This window comes from Centruroides sculpturatus, unplaced genomic scaffold (assembly GCF_000671375.1).
Source record: "Centruroides sculpturatus isolate CEXI.00-Female unplaced genomic scaffold, Cexi_2.0 scaffold751, whole genome shotgun sequence".
Taxonomy (NCBI): Eukaryota; Metazoa; Arthropoda; class Arachnida; order Scorpiones; family Buthidae; genus Centruroides; species Centruroides sculpturatus.
This window is the reverse complement of record NW_019385814.1, coordinates 145,453-164,890: the sequence shown is the minus strand read 5'-3', so window position 1 is coordinate 164,890 and position 19,438 is coordinate 145,453. Positions and strand designations below refer to the sequence as shown.

The 19,438-nt window shown below is 30.2% G+C and overlaps 1 protein-coding gene across 1 annotated transcript in view; it reads left to right on the top strand.

The window, feature by feature from the left end:
* The window catches only part of LOC111642286 (oxysterol-binding protein-related protein 1-like), a 190,167-nt gene that overhangs the window by 121,106 nt on the left and 49,623 nt on the right, over positions 1–19,438 (top strand). Inside the window, exons 14-17 of the mRNA XM_023388617.1 lie at positions 2,663–2,738; positions 3,497–3,645; positions 5,124–5,199; positions 10,493–10,627. Coding sequence (XP_023244385.1) covers positions 2,663–2,738; positions 3,497–3,645; positions 5,124–5,199; positions 10,493–10,627 — 436 coding nt within the window. The remainder of the gene's footprint in view (positions 1–2,662; positions 2,739–3,496; positions 3,646–5,123; positions 5,200–10,492; positions 10,628–19,438) is intronic.

The window sequence follows — 19,438 nt, the reverse complement described above, 5'->3', positions numbered from 1 at the left end:
AGTCACATTTTCTGAAACCCTGCCCAGTACCAAGGGATTGTTTTATTGCTGTTTGACGTAAAGATATTTCTACAGCAGGAACATCCATCTTCTTTCGTTAAAAATCTTCCTTTGCAAACACTGAATTTAGATTTTGCATACAATTGTTTTAAAATACCTGTTTTAGTATCAAGTTTATAAAAGCCATCCTCTGTTTTACTAAGAACTACAGCTAAAATTTCGTGCATTAGTTTTTGCTCTGTTTTCTTCGGGTACTTTAATTCTCACAGCGAAACCTTCATCGACGTTTGGGTGCTTTGCATTAGAAACTGCTAACATTTTCTTTGCTTGCTTTTCTAAACATTTCTTGGCTTCATCACGCTGTATTTTCTGATCCATATTCTTTTTACAGATGATGCACAATACATTCTTACCATACCCTTCCTCTTTAGGATCTACTTCACCACAAACTGCGTGAACAAACATATCACACGATTTACACTTTGTGAGCACTTGATGCTGCTTTTGAGCAAACAATACAGACTATGTTTTGTATAGTGCTCTTTACAGGCTCTGTACGAAACTGTGATGGCAAATCTACAGTTTCTACAACGGAAAAGTGACAAATCGAAAGTATGTGAGCGCGTATTATGATGTATGCATACGTGGACTAGAGCGATAGAGGAAAGAGAAAGGGAAAAGCGCTTAAAAAGGATAGGCTGGGTCAGACTTCAGATGTGCAATGATTCTCGAACGAATAAGTGTGTACGTCTGCTGATCTTTGTAATTATAAATTGCAAATACATGTGACTAATATTATTTTCTTTTTTATTTTGTGCATGTTATAAGTTATAAATAAATATAAACAAACAACACTAACCCGATAACATTAAATATAAATACCAAAATGATTAATTTACTGTGTTTTTGTTATTTCTTATTCCTGTTTTTAGGTATTCGGTATTCGGCCGAATAGCGAAAAATAGGCCGAATACCGAATAGTAACCGAATATTCGTTACATCACTAATTCTGATAAATTTAATTAAACATTTTTCATTAAAGATGAAGATACGATTACAAAGAATGATGGAAGTGAAGAAAATGATGATAAAACTATTTCAGAAAGTGATATTTTTACATCTTTTCCTTCTTCTATTGCATCAGTTGCTACTCTAACTGCCACAGGAACTTCTAAATGGGGTAGGTGCGTATACAAACTTTTTATTATAATTTGCTTGTTGATTCTGTCTATTATATTTTAAAAGTTGACTTTGTTTGAAATAATATAAATGTGATGGAATTTTAAAATATAGTTATTAAAAATGATTAACAAATAGAATTTTACGAGGATTTATTTTATGCTTTATTAGGCTGCAATTTGAAAAAATTGCAGACCTATAAATATCCACCGTCATCCGTTTGGCTGTCTGTTCTTCCTTCCTTAATCTTGAGAATGGAGTTAGATAGATGAAAGTTGAGACCACATATGGAAAGCTTAGGAGCAGGAGACCCCAAGTAACTATATATGAACTTCCAGTTTTCATCTGAAGTCATGTTATTTCAATTCAAAAATTTTCCCCTGAAAGGTGTTACATAGATGACTGGCATGACTCTATTGCTGGCAGGAAAGTATGATGTACAGGGGCAAGAAACTACTAATTTGAGATGGAGAGCATATCTTTTAAATTAAATAAATTAAAAATATGATTAAAAATTGCAGCCTGGCATTGTGACGATGTTACAATAAATAATTCCTCATTAGAAGATATGTTGTCATAAAAAAAATTTTAATTATACTTATTTTAATTTGTATTTATAATTATCTTTATTAATTTTTAATTTCAAATTTTGAAACACTAACAATACTAACATTTTTGTAATTTTTCAAAATATTTTTGATATTAACAACATTTATACATGCATTCCTTCATGCCAAATAACAGAAATAACACATTAGATAATCAGCCTTTAACATCTGCTTTTTGGCATTAAGAGCTTTTACAAACTTAAAATATACATGCAAAGACTTTTGATATATTATCATCATCATCAGGCAAGAACATGAGACAATAATATGTTATAGAATGTACTTGCATGTATACTTTGTTTATAAAAGTTCTTAATGCTGAAAGACAGTTTATTTAATATGTTACATTTTTGATTTTCTTTTTTTTTTAATATTTAGAATTTTATTTTAAAATTTATTTTGTCAAATTGTAGTTTGAGTTTTTGTTTAAAAATTATCTGTTAAAATATTTGTTTAAATTTCAAACAATAAACTAGAAAGTAATATAACTAAAATGAATTATTTTTCAATGTTAAATATGGAAAATAATAACAGTAGAATTCATTAAAGTTGTGTTTTTAAGTATAAAAATAGTAATTGATAAGTTTAACAAATGAAAAATATTATTAGTAAGATGGAAAACATGCTAAATAAGTTATAAAAGTCACATTTATTGGGATAAAATGTTTTTGAATAACCAAATGTCTTCTCAACAGGTTAAACATTTCATATTAAAAATGATGAAAAACATGTTGTTCTAATAATAATAACTATGAAATATATATTCAATAATAATACAAAATGTTGTTTAGATGTAATAATGTATTTTGTAAACTTAATGAAATATAAAATATTATACAAAAGTTAATAAATATTTTATGTGAATTTTTATTCAGAGAACGTCTTCCTGTTCCAATGTTTTCTAGAAATAACTTTAGTGTATGGAGTGTTCTTAAACAGTGCATTGGAAAAGTAAGTATTGTATAATTGAAACTTAACACGTTAACTGCTTGTTGTAATATGATACTTTCTGTCAGGGGGGGCCAAAAAATGAAAATTTGATATCTAATAATTGATTATAACGTAAATAAAAGGGTCGATGTACAACAGTCAGGAGAGCGACGATAAGAAAAATATATATAAACAAAAACTGGGGAGTCGTNACACGATTTACACTTGGTGAGCACTTGATGCTGCTTTTGAGCAAACAATACAGACTATGTTTTGTATAGTGCTCTTTACAGGCTCTGTACGAAACTGTGATGGCAAATCTACAGTTTCTACAACGGAAAAGTGACAAATCGAAAGTATGTGAGCGCGTATTATGATGTATGCATACGTGGACTAGAGCGATAGAGGAAAGAGAAAGGGAAAAGCGCTTAAAAAGGATAGGCTGGGTCAGACTTCAGATGTGCAATGATTCTCGAACGAATAAGTGTGTACGTCTGCTGATCTTTGTAATTATAAATTGCAAATACATGTGACTAATATTATTTTCTTTTTTATTTTGTGCATGTTATAAGTTATAAATAAATATAAACAAACAACACTAACCCGATAACATTAAATATAAATACCAAAATGATTAATTTACTGTGTTTTTGTTATTTCTTATTCCTGTTTTTAGGTATTCGGTATTCGGCCGAATAGCGAAAAATAGGCCGAATACCGAATAGTAACCGAATATTCGTTACATCACTAATTCTGATAAATTTAATTAAACATTTTTCATTAAAGATGAAGATACGATTACAAAGAATGATGGAAGTGAAGAAAATGATGATAAAACTATTTCAGAAAGTGATATTTTTACATCTTTTCCTTCTTCTATTGCATCAGTTGCTACTCTAACTGCCACAGGAACTTCTAAATGGGGTAGGTGCGTATACAAACTTTTTATTATAATTTGCTTGTTGATTCTGTCTATTATATTTTAAAAGTTGACTTTGTTTGAAATAATATAAATGTGATGGAATTTTAAAATATAGTTATTAAAAATGATTAACAAATAGAATTTTACGAGGATTTATTTTATGCTTTATTAGGCTGCAATTTGAAAAAATTGCAGACCTATAAATATCCACCGTCATCCGTTTGGCTGTCTGTTCTTCCTTCCTTAATCTTGAGAATGGAGTTAGATAGATGAAAGTTGAGACCACATATGGAAAGCTTAGGAGCAGGAGACCCCAAGTAACTATATATGAACTTCCAGTTTTCATCTGAAGTCATGTTATTTCAATTCAAAAATTTTCCCCTGAAAGGTGTTACATAGATGACTGGCATGACTCTATTGCTGGCAGGAAAGTATGATGTACAGGGGCAAGAAACTACTAATTTGAGATGGAGAGCATATCTTTTAAATTAAATAAATTAAAAATATGATTAAAAATTGCAGCCTGGCACTGTGACGATGTTACAATAAATAATTCCTCATTAGAAGATATGTTGTCATAAAAAAAATTTTAATTATACTTATTTTAATTTGTATTTATAATTATCTTTATTAATTTTTAATTTCAAATTTTGAAACACTAACAATACTAACATTTTTGTAATTTTTCAAAATATTTTTGATATTAACAACATTTATACATGCATTCCTTCATGCCAAATAACAGAAATAACACATTAGATAATCAGCCTTTAACATCTGCTTTTTGGCATTAAGAGCTTTTACAAACTTAAAATATACATGCAAAGACTTTTGATATATTATCATCATCATCAGGCAAGAACATGAGACAATAATATGTTATAGAATGTACTTGCATGTATACTTTGTTTATAAAAGTTCTTAATGCTGAAAGACAGTTTATTTAATATGTTACATTTTTGATTTTCTTTTTTTTTTAATATTTAGAATTTTATTTTAAAATTTATTTTGTCAAATTGTAGTTTGAGTTTTTGTTTAAAAATTATCTGTTAAAATATTTGTTTAAATTTCAAACAATAAACTAGAAAGTAATATAACTAAAATGAATTATTTTTCAATGTTAAATATGGAAAATAATAACAGTAGAATTCATTAAAGTTGTGTTTTTAAGTATAAAAATAGTAATTGATAAGTTTAACAAATGAAAAATATTATTAGTAAGATGGAAAACATGCTAAATAAGTTATAAAAGTCACATTTATTGGGATAAAATGTTTTTGAATAACCAAATGTCTTCTCAACAAGTTAAACATTTCATATTAAAAATGATGAAAAACATGTTGTTCTAATAATAATAACTATGAAATATATATTCAATAATAATACAAAATGTTGTTTAGATGTAATAATGTATTTTGTAAACTTAATGAAATATAAAATATTATACAAAAGTTAATAAATATTTTATGTGAATTTTTATTCAGAGAACGTCTTCCTGTTCCAATGTTTTCTAGAAATAACTTTAGTGTATGGAGTGTTCTTAAACAGTGCATTGGAAAAGTAAGTATTGTATAATTGAAACTTAACACGTTAACTGCTTGTTGTAATATGATACTTTCTGTCAGGGGGGGCCAAAAAATGAAAATTTGATATCTAATAATTGATTATAACGTAAATAAAAGGGTCGATGTACAACAGTCAGGAGAGCGACGATAAGAAAAATATATATAAACAAAAACTGGGGAGTCGTATGACCTTGAACCTGACACTGCTTTCTCCCAGGCAATAAATTTTACAATCCCACTGTAATTAGAAGTCCTTCCCTACTTAAAAGTATTTACATCTGTGTGTTAAAGTATTTCACACTTTGTTTCGACTGCAAATGATGTTTTTTTTCTGTAAATATATATTAAAATGCACTTATATACTTTAATTTTTTTTTATAATATTATTTACTTTATATGCGATAAAAGAGGATAATTAAACTAATTTTCGATATTTTAAATTACTTACTATTAAAATAAACCACTATCAGATATAAAATAAAGTTTTATTTTTAAAAAAACTACAACCGCCGACCTTGTATCGCGTCACAACACTACACAACGCGCCGGCGGTTGTAGCTAGAACCAGTTTGCCACACAACCGCCGGCGTTCGAAGCCAACTGAATAGATGTCCACCAGAGGCCAGCACTAAGCATGCAGAAAACGTCGTACAACGCCAGGAAAATTTAACCTTGAGTAAAACTACATTGTTTACGTCTACCGGCGGTCGTATGGCGCTGTACGGGAATTTCCATTACAACGGCGCGCACGTCGTATGGCGTTAAACGTGTTAAATTATATTTGCAAGTCTAATAATTAATTTTTTTCATTGCTGGCTGTTATAGACTATACAATAGGGAAAATGTAATCAGTTAAAATTTGACAACCTGTTTTGCATTTCTTGATGTTTTGACACTTAATTACTTAAATTAAGGAGCCCAAAACTGTTAGTTATAAAAAAACCCTTACAAAATTGTGTGGAGCCTCTATTTTGCATTATACTTGTATATCAGGACTAGATGAACCAAAAATTTTGAAACTTGGCACAGAAACTTATATATAAGGGGCATTGTGGCTATTAAATTTTGATGGTTAAAGATCAAGATGATAGATAGATAGATAGATAGATAGATAGATAGATAGATAGATAGATAGATAGGGGTCATTTGTCATTGTTTGAGTGGTGTCAGACTTAATGAAACTGTAACCGAATATTCGTTACATCACTAATTCTGATNGTGGTGTCAGACTTAATGAAACTTTCACTTGTTATTGGCATTTACAACTTTTTAGAAACTAATCTCTATTGTCAAAATTTGGTTTCTCTCATTTTTACAGTAATTAATAATATAAAAATTATTTTTTAATAAAATCTCATAACAGATGGTGCCCATACAATTTTAACTTTGAGCTAATGTATCTTAGTGTTTTTTTTAACTTACCTATTAGTAATATGAAAATTTCATATTAAAGATTATTAATTTTATATTATATAAATTATTTTTATACTAGAAATTTCCCTGTCAAGCATGATGGAATACTTTTTATGAGAAAGTAGAGATTGAAGAATTGAGAATAGATATTTCAAGAAAATTTTCTAATATTTTTACAAATTAAATATACTATCTGTTGTAACATAGAGTTGTTTGTTTTGTTATGTATGGCAATGCAACACTTGGGCGATCTGTCTAGTGGGGATGCCTTCTGAGAGGTCTTTTAAGGCTAAGTGGCCCCTATTTAGGCATTAAGGATTTGGAAAACTCCACGTGGCCAGCGTGTCCTGGTGAGGCACAACCCACTTGGCCACTGGGAGGGTCTGGAACATAAACAGCAACAAAACAAAATTTCACCTTGAGTGGACAAAAATTATAGGAGTAATAGAGAATTCACTTATGCACACACAAACAGATAGTGACCTTTGTATTAAAAGAAATATTAAAATCTTTCTTTATAAAACTTTTTTATACATTCTGAGTAAACACAGTATTGTCTTTTAAAAGGTTTCCTTGCTGTCTTCCTTTAGTAATAGACAACTTAATTAATTAAATTAATATTGTTTTGGTTTCTTGAATAGGCTAAAACAACATGGAGTTGACCAATTTTACTCTTACGCTTTTCCTAGGCATTTTTTTTTTACATAATAGTGAGTCTTTTTAATTCCACATTGATAAAACAAAGATGAATTATATGTACCAGTACGTTAGTTAGATGAGCGATAACACTTTCTAAATAACCACTTCATTAGGTCATTACTTCTGATTGGATAATAGAGGTCCCATGGTCATCACTATGGAAAGATTTTTTTTTTAAAGAAGTGACCTGATGCAGCTATCATTTTTAAAGTTTAAATTTAATGAAGTTTAAAATACACCATTTGCCAAAATATGTAAAAATGCAACTTAAGGGAAATTTCCTTCGTCGTGGATGAACCACCATCTGTCACATGGTCACTGTGGAAAGATTTTAAAAAAATGCATTATAGAAGTGATATGGTGTGGCTATTATTTTTAAGTTTAAATTTTAAATTTAATGAAATAAGTTTAAACTACACCATTTGCCAAGATATTTAAAAATGTAACTTAAGGGAAATTCGCTCGTCAAGCATGAACGTGTTTAATGATGTCACTGCAACAATAGTGTGATCACTGATCCAAAATCGATAAAACATTTATTCTATAGCTAATATTTCCCTCAAAATAAGTAGCCTATACTTTCCGTCAGGACATAAAACGAAAATAATCAAAATTTCATCTGGATTGAACAAAAATTGCAGGAGTTATAAGGAACACACACAGACAACAGCTATTATATTAGTAATATCCTGCTCTGAATCATTGTTTAGAAAAACAATAGTTTAGAACAGGATTTGAATTCATGATGATTTTTAGACTTGAGTAAACTGGAATAATTTAATTAAGATTTCAGTGTTATCAAAATTGTAAAATTGCAGACATTGAGATATGCTGTAAAATGTGAATGTTAAAGGCTAGTTGTACATGTTTTAATATCAAGTTTAAATGCACTTTAATCTACAGAATTACCCTCAATGTGTTATACGAGTGTACATTTTTGGGATAGACTGCTGAGTAAGTTACTGCCTAATTTTGGGTTGTTAAATTTACCTTGTAGATTAACAAAGAAACAAGATAGTTGACCAACTTTGATTCTGATGCAGATAACCTCAATAGTAATTAAAGGAAGTTTATCTTAATATTGGTGGAATATTTTGAAATAAAGATAAGATCTTATAATGTTATATAGCAATTATAAGTTTCAAGAAAAAGCTACACTTTTACATTAATTGTCAGAGTTAAGTGAATCTTACTTTATAATGTGAAATTATTTATTTGAATAAAAAGTACTTATAGTAAAATAGTGTAAAAAAATTCATTAAATCTCTTAATATTTTTGTATATAATGCAATCCATTCCATACTTTTGCTCTTTTGTCTTATTTACCATTGCTCTCAATAATACAACTGTGCAGTAAGAATTTTTCAGTTAATTGGCTCAATGACTAACTTAAAAGTTAAAGAAATTTGTGTAGTGTGCATAGCTTATTCTTTGTGATTAGGTCAAATTTATCTTACAGGTAGTTATTCTGCAGTTTATACTGGCCCTAAAAGATGCTGTTTTTCAGTTCAAATTTTTAATTCATAAAATAACAATTCAATGTATATAAATCAAACATTAAAATGAATAAAGTCTATAGGAGGAACATACCTTTTTATTCCAGCAAAATGCAATGGTGTGCCAAGAATGGACTAGGGTGACTAGGCTAGTCCCCTAAATTCCTTGAAGTACCATCTAAATATTTTTAATGCATTTATATTTGAAACCTTTCACTTGAAAAATATGTATTTTTTCATGGACTTTCCCATCCATCTCCCCTCTTTATTCTGAGTTCAACTCTTCGACAAAGCAACCCAAACATCCCTCAGGGCTCCTTTAGTTGACTCATTGACAAGACTAGCTTGCAGACATGTGTTCCTGGCATACTGTTGTGTTTTGTGCATGTCCAGGCAGTTCTGTAATAAGATACTTTGTTTCTTGTGCTTATTGAAAACAAAATTGCATTAGCAATTTTTGTATCTTTGTTATCATAAAACACTTAAAAGTTTTCATTTAAAGTTTGAATCTACTTAAAAGTTGGTATATGTGATTAGAAACCTTTGAATTCAACATGGAAAGGGACTGGTTAAGAGAAGCAGGTCCCTCACAGCAAAACATAGTACAGTTTGAATCTGTGAATGATGCAGCTAATATAGGCGAATTGTCACAGCAGAATGAAGACAGTCAACAATTTCCATGCTGTATTCTATTTTATTTTTATTTTTAAAAAATTTTATATTTTTAATTATTATAAAATGATAAAAAGCTTAATTTTGAAAGTAGAGATGGGTTTTATAAAAAATAATTTTATTCTAATAACTAGTAAAATCATTTTTAAGTCTGACTCTACTTGAGATATGACATGACCCTCCTCTATCTTTCCACCTATTGATCTTTAACAATCAAAATTTAATAGCATCAATCCCCCCAACAAAATTTCAGAAATGTTTGACAAAAGACACATAAGTTATTAAACTTTAACCTGTACAGCATTTTACCTGACATATCTTGAGTCGCGACCTTGACCGGTTGACCCGAGGTCTCGTTTCAGCATGAAACTAGATTTCATTAGTTGTTATAATTTTTATATTAAAACTAACTTTCAAAATATTATTTTTTTGTTTTACATTTATTAATATATTTATTTTGTTTGTGCAAAATAAAAAAATAATTTGATGATATGATAGACATGATTATTTTTTTCAAAAACATGTTATTTTTGTTAGGCTTAACATCAACAAAAATTCAATATGGCACCACACGCAACAGAGAAATTTCAACATCGGATGGGTTAAAGAGAGTGAACAAAATCATGCTCCACACACACACACACGCGCACTAACATCTATACATACAGAAAACACCCCAAATATTTTGCATTTCTTGATGTTTCAAGGTCCTCTGAGTCAAAAATGTAAAAATCTCTAGAGTGAGGGTAATTAATGATCGTCTTCAGGTCACATCAAATGAAAGTTGAAAACTTTTGTTTAATTAATTAAAGTCATTTTGCTGGAATAAAAGTGTGTAAGTGTGTTTATCTATAGAATAACAGTCCAATTGTAAGATTTGATTTTTCAGAGTTATTAATATTCAATACTTAGACTATCTGAATTGTTTTGTTATATATTTAAGAATAAATTTTTTCAGATTACATTTTACTTAAACAGAAATTTTAAATTTTGATTTATTTTATCCAGGAACTTTCGAAAATCACGATGCCAATTGTTTTTAATGAACCATTAAGTTTTTTGCAACGCATTTCAGAAAACATGGAATATTCCCATCTTCTTCAGAAAGCAAATGAAAGTGAGGATCCGGTAGAAAGATTGGAAGTAATTTGATTTATTATTTTTAAATTAATATTTTTAATACTAATTGATTATCTGTAGTATGATGATACTGTTAATAAATACTGTTGCAAAGTCATGCTTATAATGTTCACTTCTCTATTTTACTATAGAGACCTTGAATAAGTTCTCGCTGTTTTTTTTAACAGATGACGTTATCAGAACCACGTGTGTTTATTTTTAGATGGTGACGCATCTGTAAGGAAGTACAATAAGCGACCTTGAAATTCAGTATATGTCATTTCACCGAAGTGTAAACAACTTATTTTTTCATTGTGTTAAACATGTCAAGTTTCGTGCCAAAAAAAAGAGTATTTTCAGGGAATTTTATTGCACTATTTTATTAAAAAAAAATCTGCAGCTGAAGCACACAGAATTCTTGTTGAGACTTATGGCGACCATGCTCTGTCGGAAACATGCAGAGATTGGTTTAAACACTTCAAAAATAATGATTTTGATGTTGAAGATAAAGAATGATCTGGCGCACCAAAAAAGTTTGAAGACAAGGAATTAGAGGCGTTACTTCATGAAGACTCATGTCAGACACTATCTAACCTGCAGAATCATTAGGAGTTAATCACACAACAGTTTCGAAACATTTAAAAGGATTAGGAATGATTCAAAAGCAAGGACATTGGGTGCTGTATGAGTTGAAGCCGAGAGATGTTGAACGGCATCTTTTCATGTATGAACAGCTGCTTCAATGGCAGAAAAGGAAAAGTATTCTGCATCGTATCATGACAGGCGACGAAAAATGGATACACTATGATAACCCTAAGCATAGAAAATCATGGGGTAAGCCCGGCCATGCATCAACATCGTCAGCAAAGCCAAATATCCATGGTTCGAAGCTTCTTCTCTGCATTTGGTGGGATCAGCTAGGTGTAGTTTATTACGAGCTGCTCAAACCAAATGAAACCATCATGGGAGATCACTATTGACTACAATTGATGCATTTGAGCCAAGCATTGAAGGAAAAACAGCCGCTATATGAGCAGAGACACGACAAAGTGATTTTGCAATATGACAATGTTTGGTCACATGTTGCACAACCTGAAAACATATTTGGAAACACTTAAATGGGAAGTCCTACCCCACCCACCATATTCACCAGACATCGCCCCTTCCGATTATCCCTTGTTCTGATCGATGGCACATGGCCTGGCTGAGCAGCACTTCCATTCTTATGAAGATGCCAAAAAATGTATTGATTCTTGGATAGCCTCAAAAGACGTATCGTTTTTCCGACGTGGAATTCAAATGCTGCTAGAACGATAGAAGAAAGTAGTAGCTAGCGATGGACAATACTTTCAGTGACGTGTTTATTACGACTTTTTTAAAATAAAGTGTTAATTTTCACGAAAAACAGTGAGAACTTATTCAAGGTCCTATAATAATTACAAATTAAACATAGATTTGTTTATTCCTTACATTCTGTAATTTTTTGTAGAAATTGTCTCTATAAACAATATTTTGAGTAAATAAGTTTGTTTAACCTAGGCCTAGATTGAGTAAGAATGAAGAAAGTAGCTAACAGCCATGACAAAATCCAACTTGGAATAAAGTTTGTAAATACAAATTTTGCTTAAAAATAATTAACATTTCCACTCTACTTTCTAGGCTACTAAGAAGTATTAACAACATAAGTGCCACCATATAGTTAATGTTTGCCTAACATTACAGAAAATGATTTTGAAAAATTTTTTAAAACCACAAAGTATAAAAAAAAGGCAAATTTAATTATGAAGATAAATAGTGCAAGACAAATGTTTGCCAGAAACAGTTAAAACTCCTGCTTTCTAATAATGATTGCTTAAAATAAGTAGATAGAAGCATCATCATACAACCTAGGTCACATTTCCCATTATTCCCACTAAACCTGAGTCTAGGGATGCAAGAGTTTAGAGGGTGGAAAAAATTCCAAATAATAATAAAAATAAAATAAAATAAAATAAAATTTTATGTAGAAACAATTCATAAAGGAATTGGTGCAAATTAACAGCTTAAGTAGGGACAAAATAAGACATATCAGTTATTTTTAATTAAGTTAAGTAATATTAATATATTTGGATATATTTTGCATAAACAGAATTATTTTACTAATGACATCTTTTCAATAGCAGTGTCCTTTTTTCTTTTTATTCTTTACTAAGGCTGAAACACATCATCAGCAACACAGAAATCACCTGTTATCCAAAAATTATATGTAAGATCAGTACAGTAGATCCCCCTATAAGACGGTAGATACGTTCCGTTCTTTATGAATCAATTTTGTAGGAATCATAGTTTACGGACTACGGCTGTTTGAAAGGTTTTCTTTCATAAAATTAATCGATTCTAGACTAATTCGACTCAACATTTCCAAAATACGTATATTTTTTTGAAAATAATCCGTATAAACTACGTTATAAACAAAAAATTGTAGGATTGCTTACCGAGTGTGTACCGTTCGACTACGCCCGTTGCTAAAGCTTGGTTTCGTCGCGGAACAGCGCATCAAACCGCGGCCGCGATTTCTGATATTATTTTTCTGCGAAAACTTCGTTGACCTTTGGAGACATCCTTAATATAAATAATTTTTATGGCCGTTAAATAAGAAATGTTTCTTTCACAAGAAATGTATAAAATTACAGTACTGGACAGACGATAGGTCGCCTAACTCGCCGTAGCGTGACGCTAGACGGCGAAAAATATATATTTAATTATAATAAAGTTACAATAAATTAAGTTAATATATAATTATATATACAGTACCTAATTTATATATAATTAATATATAATTATATGTACAGTACCTAATTTATATATAATTATATGAACAGACGATACTAAACTCAATTTATCCGCCTAAACGTCCGTAGCGTGGCGCTACGGACGGCGGGAAAGTAGTTCGGCTGCCCGATGACGTTTTACGTATTATAGGAGTTATTTTTACCGTTGTTTACGGATACTGCCACAATTTTTATAGGAATCATAACTATAGGAAACGGTTTTATAGGGGGATCTACTGTACTGTGTATGATTATTATTTGTGATATATGCTATTGCATTAACAATTTTACCATTTACAATGGAAAATTTTGAATCAATCTAAAATTGTGCTAATCTGTATAAAAATATTCAATTAAACCTGTATAACAAAAATTCTTTTATTTATTAATATTCTAGACAATAAGTTTGTTCTTCGTGAATTTGATATTTAAAAATATGTAAAAATACAACTATTGCAGAATCAAAATTATAAATTATTCATTTGGTACAAAAATGGTACTATTATTTCAGGCAGTACCTGCATATTTTAGTTTTAGGGATGCACCATATAGCTAATGTTTGTTTAGCCTTATATAGTGAATGACATTTGGAAACTATTATATTACTTGATTGTTTAACATGAATTGACAATTTTGTCGTGGAGCAACTTGACAATTATTCAGTGTGACATAAGGTATAAATGACGAATAATTTGATTGCATTTTTAGTTAATTTTCACTTAGTTAATTTTTCTAAATTTGCTGCTATTTGTCATGCTTAATAGCAAATGTTAGAGTACAGTGGAACCTCGGTATACGACCGTAATCCGTTCCTGATGTTTGGACTTATACCGAATAGGACGTATACCGAACCAACCTTTCCCATAAGAAGTAATGTAAAAATGATTAATCCATTCTCATGTAAAAAAAATATGGCTGACTTTAAACACTTCGCTTTCCTGGCTAGTTCCTGCTTGATTTTTCATGAGATCAACATGTATCTTTTTAGCTTTCTCGCAAATAATTGCTTCTGATAGGATGTCACCAGCACATTGTTTTTCAGTTATCCAAGCAAAAGTAATTTCTCAACATGATCTAATGTCTTCGATCTCTGTTTAGAAATTGATTTAACTCCTTTCGCAACGTTAGCCAATTTAATAATGTCTTTATTTTTCACGATTGTCGATATCATCGTTTTCGGAATACGGTATGCAACAGTTAAATCTCTAACACTCGTGCCACCTTCATATTTCTCAACAATCTCTTTTTTCAGTTCTATTGTGATTCTAGTCATTTTTTTAAAATTTTCTGTTGCTTTTCATTTGTCTTTTTTTCAATTCATGATTAATAAAAATAATAAAATGTTATTTACAAATTAAAATCAGAAGAAATTTAACGAAGTTATAAACCGTGTCACTGCGAACGTTTAGTCTGGTCTAGTACACCGGTAGTGCTACTTGTTCATTGATGGCGCGTATAATTGAATTAAGTCGTATACCGAACAAAAGTCGTATACCGAGCAAAATTTTTTTCGTCCAAACAGGACGTATTCTAAAGCAGATGTATACCGAGGTACCACTGTATATTATACTGTATAATTTTAATATTTTTTATTAGATATTAATTCACATAATGATCCAAAATTCACTTACTGATCTTAGTGTGTTATTACAACTGAACAAGATAAAAAAAAAAAAGGTTTAAAGTTAGAATTAAAATCTCAAATGCTCATCCATTACTAAATATGAGATTAATTTAGCCAAGGAGTTAATTGTAAGTTTTAATTAATGTGACAACAGAAATTAGTCGTGTAACAATTAACAAATATTCATCAAAATCAGCATTTGAAGTTGTTTATATTACAATGTCTAATATATTTATCCTGAACTTCTAATCTTAATTTTTCTCATTGATATTCTAAAATTAAAAGTTAAAATTAAAAAGTTAAAGGCAATATCCACTGTTGTTCTCTCCAAACTCTTCACAAGTTTATTAAACTCTAGTCACATTCCAAATCAATGGTTAATCTCTAATATAAAGGTTCTCTCCAAAGAAGATAATTCCTTTAGACCAATAACTATTCTATCAGCCATGTTAAAAATTTTTGAAATTTGCTTATATAACAAAATCTATACCCAAATTACCTCCAGATTCTCTCATCAACACTATGGCATCCATAACCTTTCTACTACTATCAGGTCAGTCCATAAGTTCCTGTGTATTTTATGACCTTGAGAAAAATCTTGTTTTGCTGTTAAAAATGCCAGTCTAATGTGATACTTTTTACACTGAAGTGTTAAATTGGATCTCATTCATATAATACTGTTCAGAATTGGGAACATTTCAGTTGTTTATTTTCGTTAAAATGGAAGTAACAGATGAATATAAGAGACATGTTTTATACTTTTTATTTTTAAGTGATGAGAATGCTACAAATGCAGCCAAAAAATTAAATACTGTTCATAATCAAACTGTAATTAGTGTAAGGACTGCGCAGAAGTGGTTTGAAAGATTTAGAAATAATGATTTTAGTGTGGAGGATAAGGCTTGTACTGGAAGATCCATTGACTTTGATGATGATACTCTTTCTGCACTAGTTGAAGCAGAACCATCTTTAATTAACAGTTGATGAAATTGCGGAACGTTTAAATTCATCCCATGGAACTGTTCATAAACATCTACAACAAATTGGAAAAGTTTCAAAGCTAGGAAAATGGATACCACATGAACTGTCAATACGTGTAAACATTTGCACGTCTCTTTTATCCCGCATTATTTTGGAACCTTTTCTTGATTGGCTGGTTACTGAAGACAGAAAATGGATCCTCTATAATAATGTGACAAGAAAAAGACAATGGATAGATCGCGACAAGCAGCCAAAACCGGCTGCAAAAGATGGGTTGCATCCAAAAAAGATTCTTTTGTCTGTTTGGTGGGATATGTCAAGTGTAATTCACTTTGAGCTGTTAGAACCTAATCAAACAATTACAGCTCAAATATATTGTAATCAATTAGAGCGTTTAAATGAAAAAAAATCGACCGTCATTAGTGAACAGAAAGCAGGTTCTCTTGCAACATGACAATGCCAGACCTCATGCTGCAAAAATAACTGTAGAGAAACTCAAAAGCTTCAACTGGGAAATTTTACCTCATCCACCATATTTGCCAGATATTGCTCCCAGTGATTATCTTTTTTGGAGTTTGCAGAATTTTTTAAAAGGGAAAACTTTTGAGGATGAGAACAATGTAAAAAAGGCTATTTCTGAATATTTTGATTCAAAACCGAAATCATTTTACGAAGACTGGATTAAAAAGCTACCATCAAGATGGCAAGAAATTGTACAAAATAATGGTGAATACATTATAGATTGAAATAAGATTTAATTAAAATTTTTTGTTGCTTTTTTTGTAGATAAAAATACACACGAACTTATGGACTGACCTGATACTAACCTTCTTGAAACAACTTATACTATTTTGCAAAATTTTGAGAACACCTACATAATTTATATTGACATTTCCCAAGCCTTTGAATCTATCATTCCTAAATTACTACTTCAGACTCTAATTGATTATTTTGATTTAGATCCTGCTCTTTACTGTTGGTTAAACAATTACTGTTATCCAGACTATGTAAGACTCACATTGGTGACTTTGATTTTTTTCCTTTCTCTCCTATCTGCGGCATACCTCAAGGATCTGTACTAAGCATGCTTTTTTTCTCAGCTTATATAGATAAATTACTAATCAACCCCCACTCTGAAGTAATTGCCTATGCCAATGACATCAAAATTTTATCCAATGATCCCTCCTCTCTTCAGATCACTCAATTCTTTACATTCTAATCTTGCCAGTTATAATCTAAAAATCAACATCCATAAAACTGTCATTATGTGTTTTTCTCTACTTCACAATCCCTACCACCCTTCCATATTTATTGATTCCTCTAAAATAAACTATGTCCAGTCTCATCGTGACCTTGGTATCATATTTGATGAAAAATTAATATTGCATGATCATCTTTTACATTATTAAATCTCTTGCAATTAGATGTGGCTTTATCTGGCATTTTTGCAAAAATATCTCTTCAAAAACCGTACTCAGAACAATTTTCTTTACTAATTTTCAATCAATAGTCGATTATTGTTTACCAGTCTGGGCCATGGCTGCCCCTTATTTGAATCAAAAAATACAATCTGAATTAAATAAAGTTTATTTTCTGATACACAAATTCTGCAATTTACCCTTTACTGACAACCACAATGTGGCAAGAGTTTGCATTGGTCTTCCAAATTTTTCTAGTTGCTTAAAATATTTTGGCTGTATTCTCTGCTTTAAATACTTCAATGGTCTAATTTAAAATTACTGGCTAGGTCTCCTGTAAGAACCCATAATACATCATTCTTCTTCATCCCATTTTTTTACCTTTCTCTTTCACAAAGATCCTTTTTTTACCGTATAGCATCTCACATACAGCCTGTTGAACCTTCCCTATATCGTGATTTTAATTTTTTAAAAAATAAATGTAAATCTATTTTATATAATATATGATGTAACTGTTTATAATTTTTTTTTCTTTTTTATGTCTGTTATATCTTTTATATTTTGTAATCATTTTATTGCGGATCATTTTTTTTTTTTTGTTATTAGGGGAGTGGAATACAATCGTCTCTGACGTCTCCAATTAAATGTAAATAAATAAATAAAATATGATATCATATTTTAAAGAACATATCTTGGAATAGTAAGATTTTATAATCAACTAGTATCCCCTGTCGCGGCCTCACCCACTCTTATATACATGTAGAACTTCGAAAATTTAAATTAATTGTTCATTAATTATTTGTGGATAATCCACATTGTATGTGGAAACTCATTGTAGATTTGAAACTCTGAATAAGATTATTATTATCTTGCATGATTTTCTGCAATCTTTCAATAAGTTCTTTTTTCAAAGTTGGGTTTATATTCGATTGAGCTAATATCTGGTCAGATTCAGACATGAAATAGATCTGTAAAAATTTAGGAGTGTCTTCTGGATCAGGAAGTAAACTGCCAATCAAATGATAAACTTGACCCTGGATTTTAAATGTAGGCATGAAATTCCCTTGTCTTATTTCTTTGGCTCCAAATGATATCATTTGAAATAGTGTTGTACTGTCTAGAATTGTCTAAGAAATGTATAGAAAGAGGATCTGTTCCTAAAATTAAATTTTTAATGAAATTAGGAGGTTCTTCAAGTTGTTCAAGAACATTTTTCCCCACAGCACTGCAAAGTCTAGGAGTTTTATTATACCATTTTTTGGCAAAACAATGATCACATATTTTGATCATTTTACCTCTTTCATATCCAAATAGTCATTTTCAGGATGATAATCAAAAGCTGATTTGAAACCTAAAAAATTCCTCACAATACGCATTTGATTCTGAGCCAAATGAATTTGTTGCTCTTCCAGTCTTTGAGACCCCTCTGCTGTAGATTCACATTGTCTACAATTATGAACAATAATAGCTTTAGAACTTTTTCTTCCTATTCATGATCCCGCAGCTCTCAGCATTATTTATCAATCTCAAAAATATTCACTTGAGATAAATCCAATAACTATTTTGAATATTTTGTTCAATTACCTGCAGAAATTAATGCGTAGCGATTTGAAAACTGCCATACGTACACATACTGCCATCTAGCATGATGACATCACTTTTTTAATTCCTTGAAGATTTTGCTAATTAACTAATTATAATTTAATGTCAGTTCTTCAAATATAATAGTAAACTTCAATAAGCGACTTTTCTTATAGATAGAAAGTACTAATTCATGTGTCGCCATCTAGTGAAGAGAGAGAGAAATGGACAGACAAAAATCTGTTGCAGTTTTATTTAATTAATAAAAAATCTGTAGGTTTGATTAGTGGTAAACATTCCAGGGATCATAAAGATGCTACAGTTAAAATTTGGTAATGATTGGTTCAATAGTTTTCACGGTTAGTGGTCACAAACAAAAAATATGTTCTCTTTATATAGTAGTAAAGATATAGATAAATGA